General features: G+C 52.4%; 1 protein-coding gene across 2 annotated transcripts; it reads right to left on the minus strand.

The window, feature by feature from the left end:
- Positions 1-3,609: 3,609 nt before the first annotated feature.
- Positions 3,610-14,464, minus strand: COPS8 (COP9 signalosome subunit 8). 2 transcript variants are annotated; one of them, XM_029933552.1, is made up of 8 exons: positions 14,381-14,464; positions 13,758-13,828; positions 12,423-12,471; positions 11,089-11,221; positions 8,218-8,325; positions 6,382-6,444; positions 5,236-5,283; positions 3,610-4,537 (listed from the first exon to the last, which is right to left on the minus strand). In XM_029933552.1, exons 1-8 carry the CDS (start codon positions 14,447-14,449, stop codon positions 4,458-4,460), a joined length of 621 nt encoding a protein of 206 aa, XP_029789412.1. In that variant the 5' UTR covers positions 14,450-14,464; the 3' UTR covers positions 3,610-4,457. The 2 variants fall into 2 exon arrangements, with proteins under 2 accessions (XP_029789412.1, XP_029789413.1); XM_029933553.1 differs by having other exon boundaries at positions 14,377-14,384.
- Positions 14,465-14,780: the final 316 nt, after the last annotated feature.

Consider the following 14,780-nt stretch of genomic DNA (forward strand, 5'->3'; position numbering starts at 1 on the left):
CCCGAGTCACAAAGGAACCCACCAGTTTTTCCTCTCACGATGGCAGGCTTCACTCTTTTACCTTAAGATCCTGATCGATATGGATTTTATTCTAATGGATTTATTTTTTCTAAATGGCTGACCATTTTTCCGAGAGCCACTTATTAAAAAGTCCACCTTGGGAGCCTGGGTGGCTAAGTCCATAAGTGCCTGACTCAGCTCAGGTCATGAATTCACAGTTCCTGAGTTTGAGCCCTAGGTCAGGTTCTCTCAGTGCAGAGCCTGCTTCGGACCCTCTGTCCCCCCTCTCTGCCCCTTCCCCACTCATTCTCTCTCTCTCAAAAGTAAAAATATTTTTTAAAAGTCCACCTTTAGGGGCACCTGGGTGGCTCAGTCAGTTAAGTGTCTGGCTTCGGCTCAGGTCATGATCTCATGGTTCATGGGTTTGAGCCCCACGTCGGGCTCTGTGCTGACAGCTAGCTCAGAGCCTGGAGCCTGCTTCAGATTCTGTAACTCCCTCTCTCTGACTCTCCCTGCTTATACTGTCTCTGTCTCTCAAAAATAAAAAACATTAAAAAAAAACCCCACCTTTATATTGGTGATCTGAGACACCGTCTTTACCATATCGCACATTTCTGCACATTTATTTCTGTAGAGTACATTTATGTGGCCGGTTTCTTGTCTCTAGTTTATTCCGCTGGGCCCCATACTATTCATGCTCCACTGCTGTGCTGTTTTAGTATGAGGCTTTAGATGGTTTTACTTTTTAATATTATTGAAGTTTATTTTGAGAGAGTGTACGTGCGTACATGAGGGTCACAGAGAGAGAATCCCAAGCGGGCTCTGGGCCGTGAGCGCAGGGCCTGACCCAGGGCTCAGTCTCCCCAACGGTGAGATCATGACCTGAGCCGAAGTCAAGGGTCGGATGCTTAACCAACCGAGCCCCAGGGCGCCCCTGGATTATGTTTGAATGTCTGGCAGGGCTGGTGACTCTCAGTTGTCAACGTTTAATATGTCATTGTAGATTTAGATTATGGACTTAGAACTATGTACTCCTCTGCCTATTGGACTGATCCCCATACTGGTATGAATAATGGTCCCCAAGGATGTGCTGCCTACTCCCTGACACCTATGCATGTATGAGGTCACAAGAGAAATTGAGCGAGAGCCTTCTCCAATGCCCACCCCCCCGGGTTGGAAACCCCTAGCAGGGCCCCTGCCCCGACCAGCAAACAGCCCCAGAGGCGGCTCTGAATGGCCCTTGGAGGTTCCCTGCTCGTTCAAAGCCGAGCCCCTCCAGCCTCACACCTTCAGGAACTCTGTGATGCCCTTGGGCAGGTTTCTTCACGCGGTCATCTGCCCACGGTTCTCAGCCCAGCCGGGAGTCCGCGTCCCCGCTCGCCAGCGCGGGCGGAACGCGGGACAGAACTCGTGCTCGCTGCTGTCTCTATCGCCCTCCTCTTCCAGGTCACTTATTTCTTAAGGAAACTCACTTTTTTGTCCTGTTAGATCCCCCACCTTCTAGATCTGGCTGATTGCTTCTTGGTGGGGTGTTTAACTTGTTCACCTGGTACCCACCTTTCCTGGAGGGCAGTGGAGTGCACAGCCGTGATAAGATTCCTGCTCGTTCCGGGAGGGGTCTGTTCTGACCGCAGGCTTCATGGTCGAGGATGTACTGTGCCGTCCGGGCAAGCTCCCTGGCGTCCTGTTAGCGACGCTGAGAACGGATGGACTGAGGTGCCTTCAAGTTACAGGTCAACAGACCACATCTCTCGACCCAGAACGCAGAGCGGGGAACTGGGAAGCCAGAAACAAGGTGATGCCACCGCAGACTGGTCACCATGGGGCCTCGCCGGGGTGTCTTTTCCGGGAATCAGGCATAGACGGAGCCCTGGAGCCACCTTCCCACACGGAGGGCAGCGTGCTCACGGAGTCCACTCAGCCTCCCTGCTGCGGAGGCTCACACCCCCACCCAGGTCTGCGTGGGCCCCGGGGCACCAGGGGTGGGCACACTCAGCGGAGGGAAAGCGGGCGCCGAGGCCAATAGCCAGGGCACAGGGATGGGCCGGGGCGCCCTGGCCTGTTTTGTGCTCCATCTCACGTTCTCAGCCCCGGGGTCTCAGCCTTCGATGCGTCTTTCCTTGACCCTGTAGGAAAATTACTCCAAGTACTGGCTTTTGAGTTCTACCTGCACTTACTGGACGGAATCCTTCTATAACGAATTTTCCAGCATCGTGTGTTTGATTACTTTGCTGGTTCAATTTTGTGACTTTGGGTATCACTAGGGCATCAGTTCAGGATTCTGAAGATGGATAAATAAATACGGGAGAGGAGATCAGGCATGTGCAATGATGAGGTCATCTTAGTCCTAGGGTTATGAACTTGGGATTAAAAATATAAACACATACACAAGGTTTTCGTGCTCAATTTGTCTGTCTAGCTGGTGGGAGTTCCTTCAGGTTGGCTTCCACAGACTTCTAAAAAAGGCCCATCAGACTCTGAAAACATCCCTGAATCTGGGAGCTCCTCTCCTGGGGATGAAGCTGAACAATTGCGGCCCGAGACTAGTAGCTACTTTGAAAATAAGTTCTCCTTCTGCCCCGTAGAAACTGGAGCTCAGAGACCACAATCTTGGCGTTACTGGTTCTCGCTGGGCCTGGGCTGTGCACATTCCAGGCCTTTTTAGTCAGACGGAGCCAGGAACTATTTTTTGTTTAGAAAGAAAAATCAATTATTTAAGGTTTCTTCCTGTAATTTAAGACTACCAGGTTCCAACAAGATTACCTAATTTCTACATCGTTTTACCCTAAAATATACTTTTCACGATGGTGATGACATATTCTGCAGTCTGAGGGCTCCGTGTCCGTAGTGTGGGGTTCAATGACGACGCAGACTCAAATCCTGGGGATTGAGTCACTTGAAACACTTGGTTGCGCGACACGAAGCCCACAGACCTCCTCTTCCCCTTCAGGAGCCATTTTTACTAGTTTGTGGTTTATCCTCCGATGGTCTTTTCAAAACGTGAGTGCGCACGTAGGAAACGTGAGTGCGCACGTAGGAAACGTGAGTGCGCGCGTGCGCACACTCGTGTCCACGGAGCCCTTCTCACCCTCCAGGCCGCAGCACAAAGCCCTCCGCTCCTGAGGGTTCGCTGTGGCGAGGGGCGGGTTCCCGCTTCCGGAGCCGCCCCGCGCACTGCTGCCTGCTCGGCGGGTCCCCGGCCAACGAGCACTCGGCCGACTCCCGCCTGTTGAGAGTAAGGCCCCGGGAGACGGCATGCACTTGACAGCTGCAAGTTCAAAACCCGGCGTCCCTCATTTGCAGCCACTGACCCTCCTGCTTCTGGAGTTTCCATTTCCTCAGCGGTAAGACAAGGCGGTTTTAACACGACTTACACGTCTGAGTTACATAAAATGTTAATTTAAAAGGTATTTCCATAAATGTGAGCAATAACTGAAAAAATGGATTTAAAGTGAGTGAAAACGTGAATCACGTACTCAACATACTCAACACTGTATTTGTACCTAACCAAGAAATTCCTATCTTGGGAGAGAGCGACAAACTAGAACGTATCCACCACAGAAAGACCAGAAAAGTGAAGTTTCTAGAAACTATCTCAGATGACACAGCTGAATTCAATTAAATATTTATTGAACAAATGCAGAATAAATGAAGCGGGGGCGGGGGGGGTGTTAGCCTGAAGGTACAATGAATGCCTCCAGGTACTCAGAGGCCATCACACAAAAACTGAGCCTCGGTCAGTATTTTTCTCCAAAAGGCAGAACTGGAAGCAAAGGGCAAGTAAGAGTGACCGGTGGCTGCCAAGCGGATCCCTGGTCGTGATCACTGCTCTGCCAACATACGGCCCCCCGCCGTCCCCCTTCCCGAGGAAGGAGCATTCCGCTTGCGCTGCTCAAGGCCGCTCACAGCCGTGCCGGCAGGGGCGTGCCCACCCCCCCAGGAGGCCCACGCTCTGGTCCACCCTCCTGGCTGTGCTCAGCATTAGGGGCGAGCGGCCCTCGGGAGAGGAGGGGACGGGGAGCACGTTCTCCAACGAGGGGGGTCGGGAAGGAACCGCCAGCGGCTCAGTCACTGCCGCTGGGGACGCGCGCCTCATCCCACGTGAGACGCTGTGACCGTCCTCGGTGGGCGGGGCGTGCTGTGGGCTGCGCAGGGACAGGCACGGGAAGCCGGACAGCGGTGGTGCTTTAGGAGTCAGCAGGAAATACAAGCTGCGTAATACTGACGGGCTCCATCCGAATTGTCAAATGTTACAAAATGAGAATCGTTTCAACAACCATTCAGCATAATGTTTAAGAACAAAATATATAATATATACTTTATATATGTATTTTATCACATACTCCGTAAGGAATGCCGAGGTGCTAATCCAGCCAATAGATTGAAAATAAAAACTTTACGTTTCTCTATTTGTCAGTATAGAGCATTCTGAAAGTGGGTCTTGAACTCAGGACACATCAGTTTTCGAGGAAAGCCACGTAATCGGTCAGTCTGGCTAACTGCTGCTCGTTGGGGATGGGTGGGACTGGGGCGGGCTCTGCACATGGGGGAGGGGAGGAAGAGAGGGAGGGAGGGAGAGGGAGGGGGAGAGAGAGACGGTCAGACACCGAGGAACAGTGCCTTGGCCCCACCACCCGCGGCCTCCAACGCCGTAATTTACCAATAAGGAAACTTTCTTACTGGTTTCAGACATTTCTGAAAAGCCAAGAAGCCTCAGTTCTAAGGAGGAGTTCCCTACACCGGAGTAAAGGGCGTAGAGGCACGTGTGGCCGAGCTGGACTTCCCACGTTAACACGCACACCTCTAGGAGAGCACGCATGTGACACGAAGCTGGGTGAACGGTTAGCAAGGGCTTCCTGCGTGCCGGGCACTGCTCTAGAACATTCCGTCGTGGTGGACAGAAAAGCCCCACAAAGAGCCCGTCATCAAGCAGTCAGCTCCGGCTGTTAGGCTGGCGCACGCCAGCCCAGGGACGATGTCGAGTAAGCGCTGGGGGGGGGGGGGGCTCTCCCAGGCTGCCATGCACGATGCCAGGAGGCGCTGTGGCCCGACGTGCCCGTGCCCACCTGGCATCTCTCGTAGCCAAACAGGTGATTATAAACAGCAAGTACAGAATTTAATCTCTTCATTTACAAGGTTAGAGCTTGAAAACTAAAACCACCACCCAGATACACTGGACAGAAAAGAAATAAGGAACAATGAAACGCGTTTTGCATGAGCATAGAGAACACATACCTGGGAGGGGCACACACCGGTTGAAGGAGACGCCCAGGGCCCCTGCAACTGAAATCGACAGCCGGACTTACGCGAGGCACCGCAAGAACTCTCACATGAACACGTCATTTCTGACGCACGCGACGGCGCTGACGCCACCTAACGCTTCTCTGGCAGCGCTCACAACCTCGCTCCGCGTCACCACAGGAGTCTTCTGATCACAGCAGTTTCCCAGCACCAGACTCGCTGGGACCGTGTCTCACCCCTTCCTGTACCTTCACGGGGGAAAGCCCACTGAAATTTGCTGCCGGGTCAACAACGTCTACACGGCAGGAACTCAGAGCCGGCGGAAGGAACTCTGGGTTGAAGGAGAAGGGCATAGGGATGGGGCCGGAAGCCCAGCTCCAAAGACCGGGCAGGAAAGGCCAGTCGTGCTGAACGGAAGAGCGACCCCCACGCGGGACTGAGCAGGGCTGCGCACTCAGACGGGACGGGGCCAGCTCAAGCGACAGGGGCCTCAGCGAGCTGGAGAGCTTGCTGCTGTGAGCGGTAAAGCCACCGGAAGTCCTGCACCGGGGCAGAGTGTGCAGGTCCACATCCAAGGACAAAGGGGAATATTGAGTAAAACAGTTTAGATGTTAAGGCTAAACACAGTTAGAAGGAGCCCCATAAAGGGGCGCCTGGGGGCTCAGGCAGTTAAGCGTCGACTTTGGCTCAGGTCATGACCTCACAGTTCGTGAGTTCGAGCCCTGTGTCGGGCTCTGTGCTGACAGCTCAGAACCTGGCGCTGCTTTGGATTCTGTGTCTCCCTCTCTCAGCCCGTCCCCTGCTCATGTCCTCTCTCTCAAAAATACACAAACAGTAAAAAAATTAAAAAAAAGAAAGGAATGGCCCCATAAATGAAAGGACGGGAGATTAACGCTAGTGCAAATTAAGCTGTAGTAAGGCTTGTGAAAAGCCCACACAAAACAGTCTTTTACACAAGAAATACACTTTCAAAAATCCAGGTTGAACTGGGTGATTGTGAAGATCCTGCTAGCATAGCGTCTGTTATTCCGTGTCTGTGCAGAACCCACACCACTGTCGCTTTGCCAGTGCAGAACTCGCTGCCACGTCACCGAGTCCAGTGCCTGGGGCGCGAGCCGCACCCACGAGGCGCCCACGTACCTGGCTTTTTGGGCATGACCATCCTTGTGGCGGAGTCGGCTTGCCATCCTTGTTCTAGGATACCTGGAACACACAGTGGACACACATGAAGCAGCAGCCAGGAGACCCTTAATTTTCACACTGAAGACTCACCGTCTGTCCGTGACGTTGCGGAAGGTCTGGGGTGCAGTTTACCCTGTAATGTGTGTTTCTACGAGATGAGTGTGGTCCAGACGGCATTCTGGGTGAGCTTGCTTTTGAAACACTTCTAAAACCTGTGCCCAACCTCACGCTACTCTATCTGACTGACACGGCCCTGAGCAGAGGCCCGTCTTCTGTACAGTGGGTGTCACGGCAGGAGCCTCGCGCGCAAGACCGAGGGCAGGACCGCCCACAGCCCTGCGTGTGTAAGGACGCGCCGACAGCAGCTCTCGCTCACACACACACACACACACACACACACACACACACGGCACTGACCCACGGGGATCACTTCAGGTAATCACTGCGTCACTCACACAGCGGGACCCAGGACTGTATTTAACGGACGCGGAAAATGAAGTTTGAATTCTACTGACACGTCCCAGCTCAGACGGTCAGCAGGGGGCTGGGGGGAGGGCCCCACACTTGCACGCAGGAGTCAGTTAAGATCCGGGCTCTGGGGTATGACTGTTCTTTATCATGTAATAAACCATGGGTCGATTTCAAGAAGCGAAACAAATGTTCTTGAGGAACTAACAGTATGATTTACCCCAGAGCTTTCATCAGCCTGCCTTCTACGGGTCTCAGGCTGCGGCCTGGGAAATTCAGGAACTAGCTGTGGTCTCCACGGAGCTCCTGTTTGGGCCAGAGACTCAAAACTCTCAACCACGGGAAAACCATGGAAAACCACGTGATGGGAGCAACAACATTCTACAATCCACCGAGGGAGGAGGCGGGCTTTCTAAATGTGCGTCAGGAGAGCAATTAAAATTAGTTCCGTAAAAGAATACAAATACCCATACCCGCATGTTGATTTTCAGGGGAAAAGCAATCACTCACAGCCGTGACCGAGGGGAGCTCAGAACCCCAGCACAGCAAGAGTCACTGGCCCGGCGCTACCCGCCTGGGCACTGAAGCAACGCTACTTTGCATCTCGTGGAAGTTTCGAAGACCTGATGTGACCTATGTGGACGCAGGGCGGAGTCAGGCCCCTCCCTCCACACCGTCTGGCAGCAGCTTCAGTAACCGGGTCCCACCAGCGCCCCCCAAGTGCACTGGGCTCCCAGCTTCCCCTCCCGGGCGTCGGCTGGGGAGGACTCACCGCCAGTTCACAGGCCCACCATTAACCCAGGTTTTGATCAACACTCTTAGAACTAAAAGTAGAAAACATTGGGGGATCAGGCCTTGGGAACCAGGATTAAACGTGGCCCCCGGAAAGCACCAGAGCGGTCACAGGCAAGGATGGTGCACCTCACAGACATGGCCAAGGGTCAACTTTGTGACAACGGAAAAGCTGCATCTTCACTACCTACCTCTGGCAAAAAGTGCCTTAAGAGTAAGCACGAACACGAAATCTCTTATCCACACCCGGAAACCCAAAAACCTCTACAAACCTCTAGAAGCTGTTTCTCGAACCATCAGGCGGTGACAGAGACCACGCACAGCCTCCCCGCACCCGTGTGGACCCTCAGGCCGCCCCGCCCCGGGGCTGCACTCCAGGCTGCTCCCTGCCCGCGCCCCGGCTGCGGCCGCGGGGCCGGGCAGCTTCCAGATCCCCTTTCTGGAGGGCAGACGCCGCCTACATGCCAGAAGCGTGCCCGCCGCCCAGTGACTTCACGCCGGCCCGCGCCGACCGTAAGCGGCAAGCCCGAGTACCTTTCACGGCCTCCTCCACCGGGAGCCCCACGAAGGCTGCGAAGTCGTCGGCGATGATGGAGGTGTAGGCTTGAGAGACCAGGGCGAAGGCCCGTCGCCGGGTGGCATCTGCGGGGGGGGGGGGGGCACACAGTGAACCGACAGGGCTGGCGTTTGTTACGACCCCGTCCCTGTCTGGTTTTATAAGATCAGCCCAAAGATTCCTGTGCTGCCAGATACACGGGCCTGGCGTCCGACGGCCCGGCCCCGCGGAGGGAACGCCAGCGTCTCCGGCTTCCCCTCAGACAGCAAGTCTCTCTCAGGACAGTGACAGTTGCCAAGAAGGATGGAAGTTACTAAACGTAAGACTGAAACTCTAAGAAAACTTCACTTCAATGTGTTTATGTACCTGGTATGTAATTTTTAAAACCTCTTTTTTAATCCCACTCAGAAACTTAGACACTCGGACTGGGAAGGATGAGCAGAAATGACCGACTTCAGTAACTGGCTGTCCTTCTCTGGAGGGTGTCTCACACAGGGTCACACCTGGGGACTGCGGACAAACCCCGTACCACTGCCCTCTTCTGTCCCAGCGGAAACCATGGCCCCGAGGGCCGAGTCAGCCAACCGGGACTTTCAGCCTCCAGCACTAGCCACACAGTCTCGGCCCGTGGGCCAGGGGCTTTCGGAGGCGCGGGCACGAGGTCATCGGTCACAGGGACCAAGGCTCCCCGCTCCCCCTTAAGGGAAGGTGGCCGGATGGAAACAATCCTTCCTTTCCTTTTGCTGTTACCTTCCCCGCCCAGGTCCCTTCCCGCCAGTGCGCGCAGCTCCTGGGGCCCCTACTTGCTTGCTAGGTGGGGAAGCGCAGCCCGATTCATGGTGGGCGTAGTGACACCCATTAGGTCTTCAGTTTTACTCAGCTGAATTTTCGTTCTTTGACACTTCCTAACTTCCAAGACTGCTCTAAACTCTTCATTTGGGTTCAGTCCTGAATGACTGAGCCTAACAGGAGGAGGGGGACGGGGGGGTTCCTAAAAATTCCAGCAACAAACCCCCCTGGAGATGCCGGCTGGCACCGCCCCAGGCTTCAGCCTCCACAGGACAGACAGGAATGGTAGGAGGTGCGCTCCCTCAGGGACCCGGGAGCTCGCCCAGCTGGCGGGCGGCGGGCTCACACACGCCCTGGACGTTGGGGTCCACTGCGGACAGGCCGGTGCACGCATGCATTTCGACAGCGACAGCCCCTCCGTCCCCGGGACGCCGCCCGACTGCACCCCGCCGTGCGGACAGCCCGGCTTCCACTTCGCCCCCCCAGCTGCACAGGGGCCTCATGCCTTCGCTAGTGTCCCGGGCTAGTGTCGTGCGGTGTCCACTCCCTACGACTCCAGGGCTGTTTACAAACTCTTCCCGCAGGACTCAAGGTCACTGCCATCTCCGCTCTTCTCTAAATTCACAGCACTGTTCACACCACAGGTCTGCACTCACATCCCCTGGATTGTGTCGTGACTTCCCTACAGGAGGAGGGCTGTCTCTCTTATCTGGGTATCTGCCCCCCAAAGGGCCTCCCCCAAACACAGTGTGTGCTAAATACACGCTTGCTGACGCTACCACAGGGACCTGGCCTTTGGCTTTGTTCTCCCACATTTATTAAAAACCGCCAAGGGGCGCCTGGGTGGCTCAGTCGGTTAAGCGTCTGGCTCTGGCTCAGGTCATGATCTCACAGTTCATGGGTTCGAGCCCTGTGTCAGGCTCAGAGCCTGGAGCCTGCTTCAGATTCTGTGTCTCCCGCTCTCTCTGACCCTCCCCTACTCGCACTGTCTCTATCAAAAAATAAATTTAAAAAAAAAAAAACCCCGCCAACATTCCATCGTGTTCCTCCACCTCTCACTGCGCCTGACGCCCTGAGCCCGTCCGCGCTCCCCACCTCCCCGGGGGCCTTCAGTCCCTTCTTCCTTCTTCCTACCAGCCAGCTGCTCTGCACCTGACCTCACGTCTGCCTCGAACCTGCGTCAGAGATGGGGGAGCCTTGCCTCCTGAAGGCCACAGGCACCCCGAGAGAGCGAGCCACGGGCGGCGAAGGAGCGCCTCCTGCGGTGTCCCTGACCTCGTGCGGTCTGCCGCCGACACAGCTCCGCCACTACAAGAAGTGAGCTGCATCTCAGAAGCAACCTCCACCCCTGCTCCCCGGAGAGGCTGGCGCCCTTGCCGCAGGGACGCAGTCGGCGCCTCCGGCATCCCCGCCCACGGGCGTCTCGGAGCAGGGAGGCCGGGGAGGCAGGGGCCAACCACGGAACAAGGGACCGTGGGAAGCAGGCACTGAACCACGTCGAGAGAGACCGCCGTGTGAGCCTGTAGAAGCGCGGCCCGGGAAGACCGGGGAGCCCACGCCAGCGCGGGGGAACCGAGGCGGGGTCCGGTTTCCGGCGGGCGCGGTGCCACGTCACACCGGCTCGCGGTCCCTCAAGCAGTTAAACCCCACGAGCTTCTGTGCACGGAAGGGCCGAGTCACCCATCCGGGGGCCGAGTCCGCAGAGCAGTCTCTACTTTCAAATACCGGGGTTTGACGTCCGAACCGCCCCAGAGCCCGGGCTCCCGAGGGTATTCCAAGATTTCATGTTAGTAGCAAAAAGCCTGCTGCTGACCACAGCATTTCAATCTAGAATTAAATTAGGGAGACCGGGAGTGAAGCGTCGCCTGCCGGCACTCTCCAGCAAGACCAGAGGGGGACGCAAATCCCTGCGACAGGATTCTGAAAGCTGCCCCATTCACTCGCAGAAAAGCTCTATTTTTCAAAAAAGCAGTATCTGTTTCTTAAACAACGGACTCACTCCAACACCACAGCACTTAGAGAACAGGCCTAATTAGGTCTTCGCCACAAAGAAACACTACCTCTGAGCGCCTCCATGATGGGCTGCACCGCCTCGGACCACTGGTGCGCGCTGATGGTCGCGTAGATCCCCGGGAAGTCCCTCTGCCAGATCCTCTGTCCTACCGCCCAGATCCCCCCGAGCTCAGAATTCGCCTGCAACACACACCGCCGCCCTTGAGAAGGTTCACTCTGCAGATCAACCGCCAAATGCGTCTTACAACGTGAGTCAACGCTCCTCTGAAGACGGGTAAGTACTCCCTCAGCCCAACCACACTGTCAGAAAGGAGCTTAAATGCTGTGGACGGCAGTGCAAAATTTATCTGTGTGGTTTACATAAGTTTTTATTATGACAGGAAATCAAAGCATGAAATAATCTGAAAATATTTCAGAATTAAGTCTGGGAATTTTCACAAACATTATTTTCAAAGACGTATTTGTTATTGCATAGATACACATATGTAATATACATAATAGAAAATATTCATATATGCATACATGTAAAGTATATATATATATACATATTTTTTGGATAGAAGTAATAGCAAAACGGCTAGTAATAAAGACTGTCCATCTAAGATGTCATACACTGTGGCCTGTCCCAGGACCCAATTCCCGCCAACATCACTGAACTTGTCAGTTTCATTTCTAGTTTTTTATTTTAAGTCAATGAAGCTGGACAAACATTCCAATCTTACTCAACAGAATGTCTGGAGAAGAAAGAGGGTAAAAATACTAAAATAAATTGCTGCTGAAAATAATGGATAAAAGAATTCAAGTGAATTCTTGGTCATATTCTGTGACTGTTTATAAAAAACTCGGTTCACATTCATACCGGAAATACTGAATCTCATGAAATTAAAAATGTCTTTCATTCCTTTTTGGAAGAAACTTTCATCTAACTTCCCGTTGAAACTAAGAACTCTAAACTGCTAATTAGCAAACTATTTCAATGTGTGAAAATTGTTTTTAGATGTTCTTGTAAACGACACCGATTTCAAAGTAAACACCGTTGCAGGAAACGGCATAAATCAGTTAGAAAAGCAAAACAAGATCCGAACCAAACCTTCACCTAAAATGTCGCAGCTGTCGCAGCTGTCTGCCAGGCACCGTGAGACGTCCAAGAAGTGCCTCAGTAAGTGGGGTCGGAAGCCGAGGGCAGGTCCCTACACCGGCCACGGGAAACTAAAATTTCTGACTAGAGGAATTTGTAGATCTGCTCGTACACTTTAATACCAGTTTAGAAACTATTTCTTGAACCACACAGGAAAGAAAACAGAAACTTTAACAACTTTAAAAGGCTGCCATTTAAATGAACGTTACCGATTCAGAGCACCGCGTACTGAAGCGCACTTACCGATTTTATAGCGGGCGGTATCCTTTTCCAAAGATATCTTGCATTGTTCCTAATTTGCAGCCCCCCAGGAAAGAATAAACAATTAAAACAAATTATCTCAATAAATGTTGAATATTCTAGATCTCGCTGCACACCCACAGAAATATATTTTAAAATACTCTGTATTAGAGAGAGTGAAATTTAGTTTTACATAAATTTGTCCAAGGGAAGTAAAAGTAAGTTTCTAGATAAAATGACATAAAATATTTTTGCCAAAGTAACATTTTGCCATTTTTAGTGAATTTTTTATGAATGATCTTGGTCTTAAATTATGGCAATGTACGCTACGCATATAAACACTTAGGTAGAGAATGTACACGTATATGAAACCAACTGATCTCTGTGCTTCCAAGGCTCTGGAACTCCCTGACACCGTGTGGCACGCGGAGCCACCACGAGCCCTCCTCCGCCCAGTGGGTGCAGAGCCACCAAAACGTCAAGGTGCTGTTTAAGAGCGTGGAAGCCTGGACCACGACCAACATACGATGACAGGATTACAAAAATGAAACTGGGGGCGCCTGGGTGGCTCAGCCAGTTGAGTCCGACTCCGGCTTGGGTCGTGATCTTGCAGTTTGTGGGTTCGAGCCCCACGTCAGGTTCTGTGCTCAGAGCCTGGAGCTGCTTCACATTCTGTGTCTCCCTCTCTTTCTGACCTCCTCCCACTCCTACTCTCAAAAATGAATAAACTCTAAAAAAATTGTTTTTAAACCAAAAAACAAAAACGAAACTGATAGTTCATATAGTACATGCATAATAGACATCTCAGGTGACTTTTTAAAAGAAATGAAGCCAGCTTTAATAGAACGGAAAACAACATTGAGTAGGAACCATCTCCGACTTGCAGAACTAGCAGGAACTCCTGTCGGCTATGGTTCCGGACGTTTCCTCAATGAACACGAATCAGGAATAACTACAGAAGGCCACCTCTTGGCTTTCTCCACCTTCTCTTGGTCTACTGAAAACATGCAATGTGATGTAAACAGAGATCTTAAGAAAGTTTTATTAAAGACAAAAACGTCAACAGTATTAAAGGAATTTACGGACACTGTGGTTCCTCATAACAAATGAGAATGTTTTTTAGAGAATACATGTATTTGTAAAACATGTTTATTTTAAAACGACTTGGCCTAATCATAGTTTAAGTCATGATTCATTATATGAAGCGAGTGCGACAAGTATCACAGTAAAAGATAAAGCTCCTTGTGCCTTATGCTCCGATGACCGTCCTCCAGGCAAGAACAGTCGCTGTGAGCCCTGGGAGGCGGCTGCTCTCCGCTGCAGGCGCGAGGTACTTACATGTCATTATGGAGCAGGTACAGAGCCAACAGCTGACCGTACACTGGGGGCGTAGCAATGCCTCCCGGAGCCTAGAAAGCCACAAACAGAAACTCTTATTTATATGTACACTTTTTGCAAAAACTATTTTCTTAACAGTGATCTAAAGAGTAAGCCTATTTTATAATACTTAGTACTACAGACATAGAAAGAGCTTTAGAGAAGACACCGGACATTAAAAACCAGTGTTTAGATCTGCCTTCAGCTATGATTTACTTCCTTCTGAGCCTCTGTGTCTTACATGCACGAGGATCTCGAAATGGGATCCCTCTCCCAGTTCTCCAATTCTTAAGTGGGGTGACTCTTAAAAGAAACAACCGTTTCCAACAGGTTCCTGAAGCACTAGGATTCCACCCGTTGTATCAAACGAATGGCTACGTAACGCGTGATAGACAACAGGAAATCACAGCCGAGCGCTACATAGACATTTCAATCTCCCTTCAAAGTTAATGCATTCAGCAAACATCTATTACGTGTCTGCTAGTGAGTCGCTGCTTCTGGCTGTTGTCTCCTTCGGTTAATTACTTCTTAACCTAATGTTATATAAGCTTTTTCAGTGCCTAAGGAAAAAAGCCCTCACTAACTTTACAGCTGTATGACAGAACTTCCAACGGTGTTGGTGAAGACAGAACGGTAAACTTTGGTGACATCATGAGACGAAGGACTTTCTGAGTGAATCAAACGTTACTTCTCCTTGGGTCTGGGCGCACGCCTGGACAAGTGTCCTTAATAGAAGCCACACCCCCTCGCCTCCCACCACACCGGGAGGAGAGACGCCTCGGTTAATTAACGCAAGAAACAGAGCGGGAGGTCAGGGGCGAAGACGCAGGGTTTTCGGGCGCACCAGCTGAAGACAAACAACAGAGCTCCCGCGAGTCCGGGGAGACGGGGACCGGCCGCAGCCTTCGGAGCCGCCCCGGCGTCCCACGCGCCCGCCGCCGCCCCGCGGGCCCCGTTACCCCGGAGACCGCCACGCCCCGGGGC

This window comes from Suricata suricatta, chromosome 3 (genome assembly GCF_006229205.1).
Source record: "Suricata suricatta isolate VVHF042 chromosome 3, meerkat_22Aug2017_6uvM2_HiC, whole genome shotgun sequence".
Classification (NCBI taxonomy): Eukaryota; Metazoa; Chordata; class Mammalia; order Carnivora; family Herpestidae; genus Suricata; species Suricata suricatta.

What these genes read in the sequence shown, in the direction of transcription:
- COPS8 (XM_029933552.1), bottom strand. Translation starts at nt 14,449, where the DNA reads ATGATGTCACCAAAGTTTACCGTTCTGTCTTCACCAACACCGTTGGAA. An exon ending in CATCATGGAGGCGCTCAGAG is followed by an intron (nt 8,326 to 11,088) that starts GTAGTGTTTCTT and finishes CCCCCCCCGCAG; the next exon opens with ATGCCACCCGGCGACGGGCC. An exon ending in GGTCATGCCCAAAAAGCCAG is followed by an intron (nt 5,284 to 6,381) that starts GTACGTGGGCGC and finishes TGTCGATTTCAG; the next exon opens with TTGCAGGGGCCCTGGGCGTC.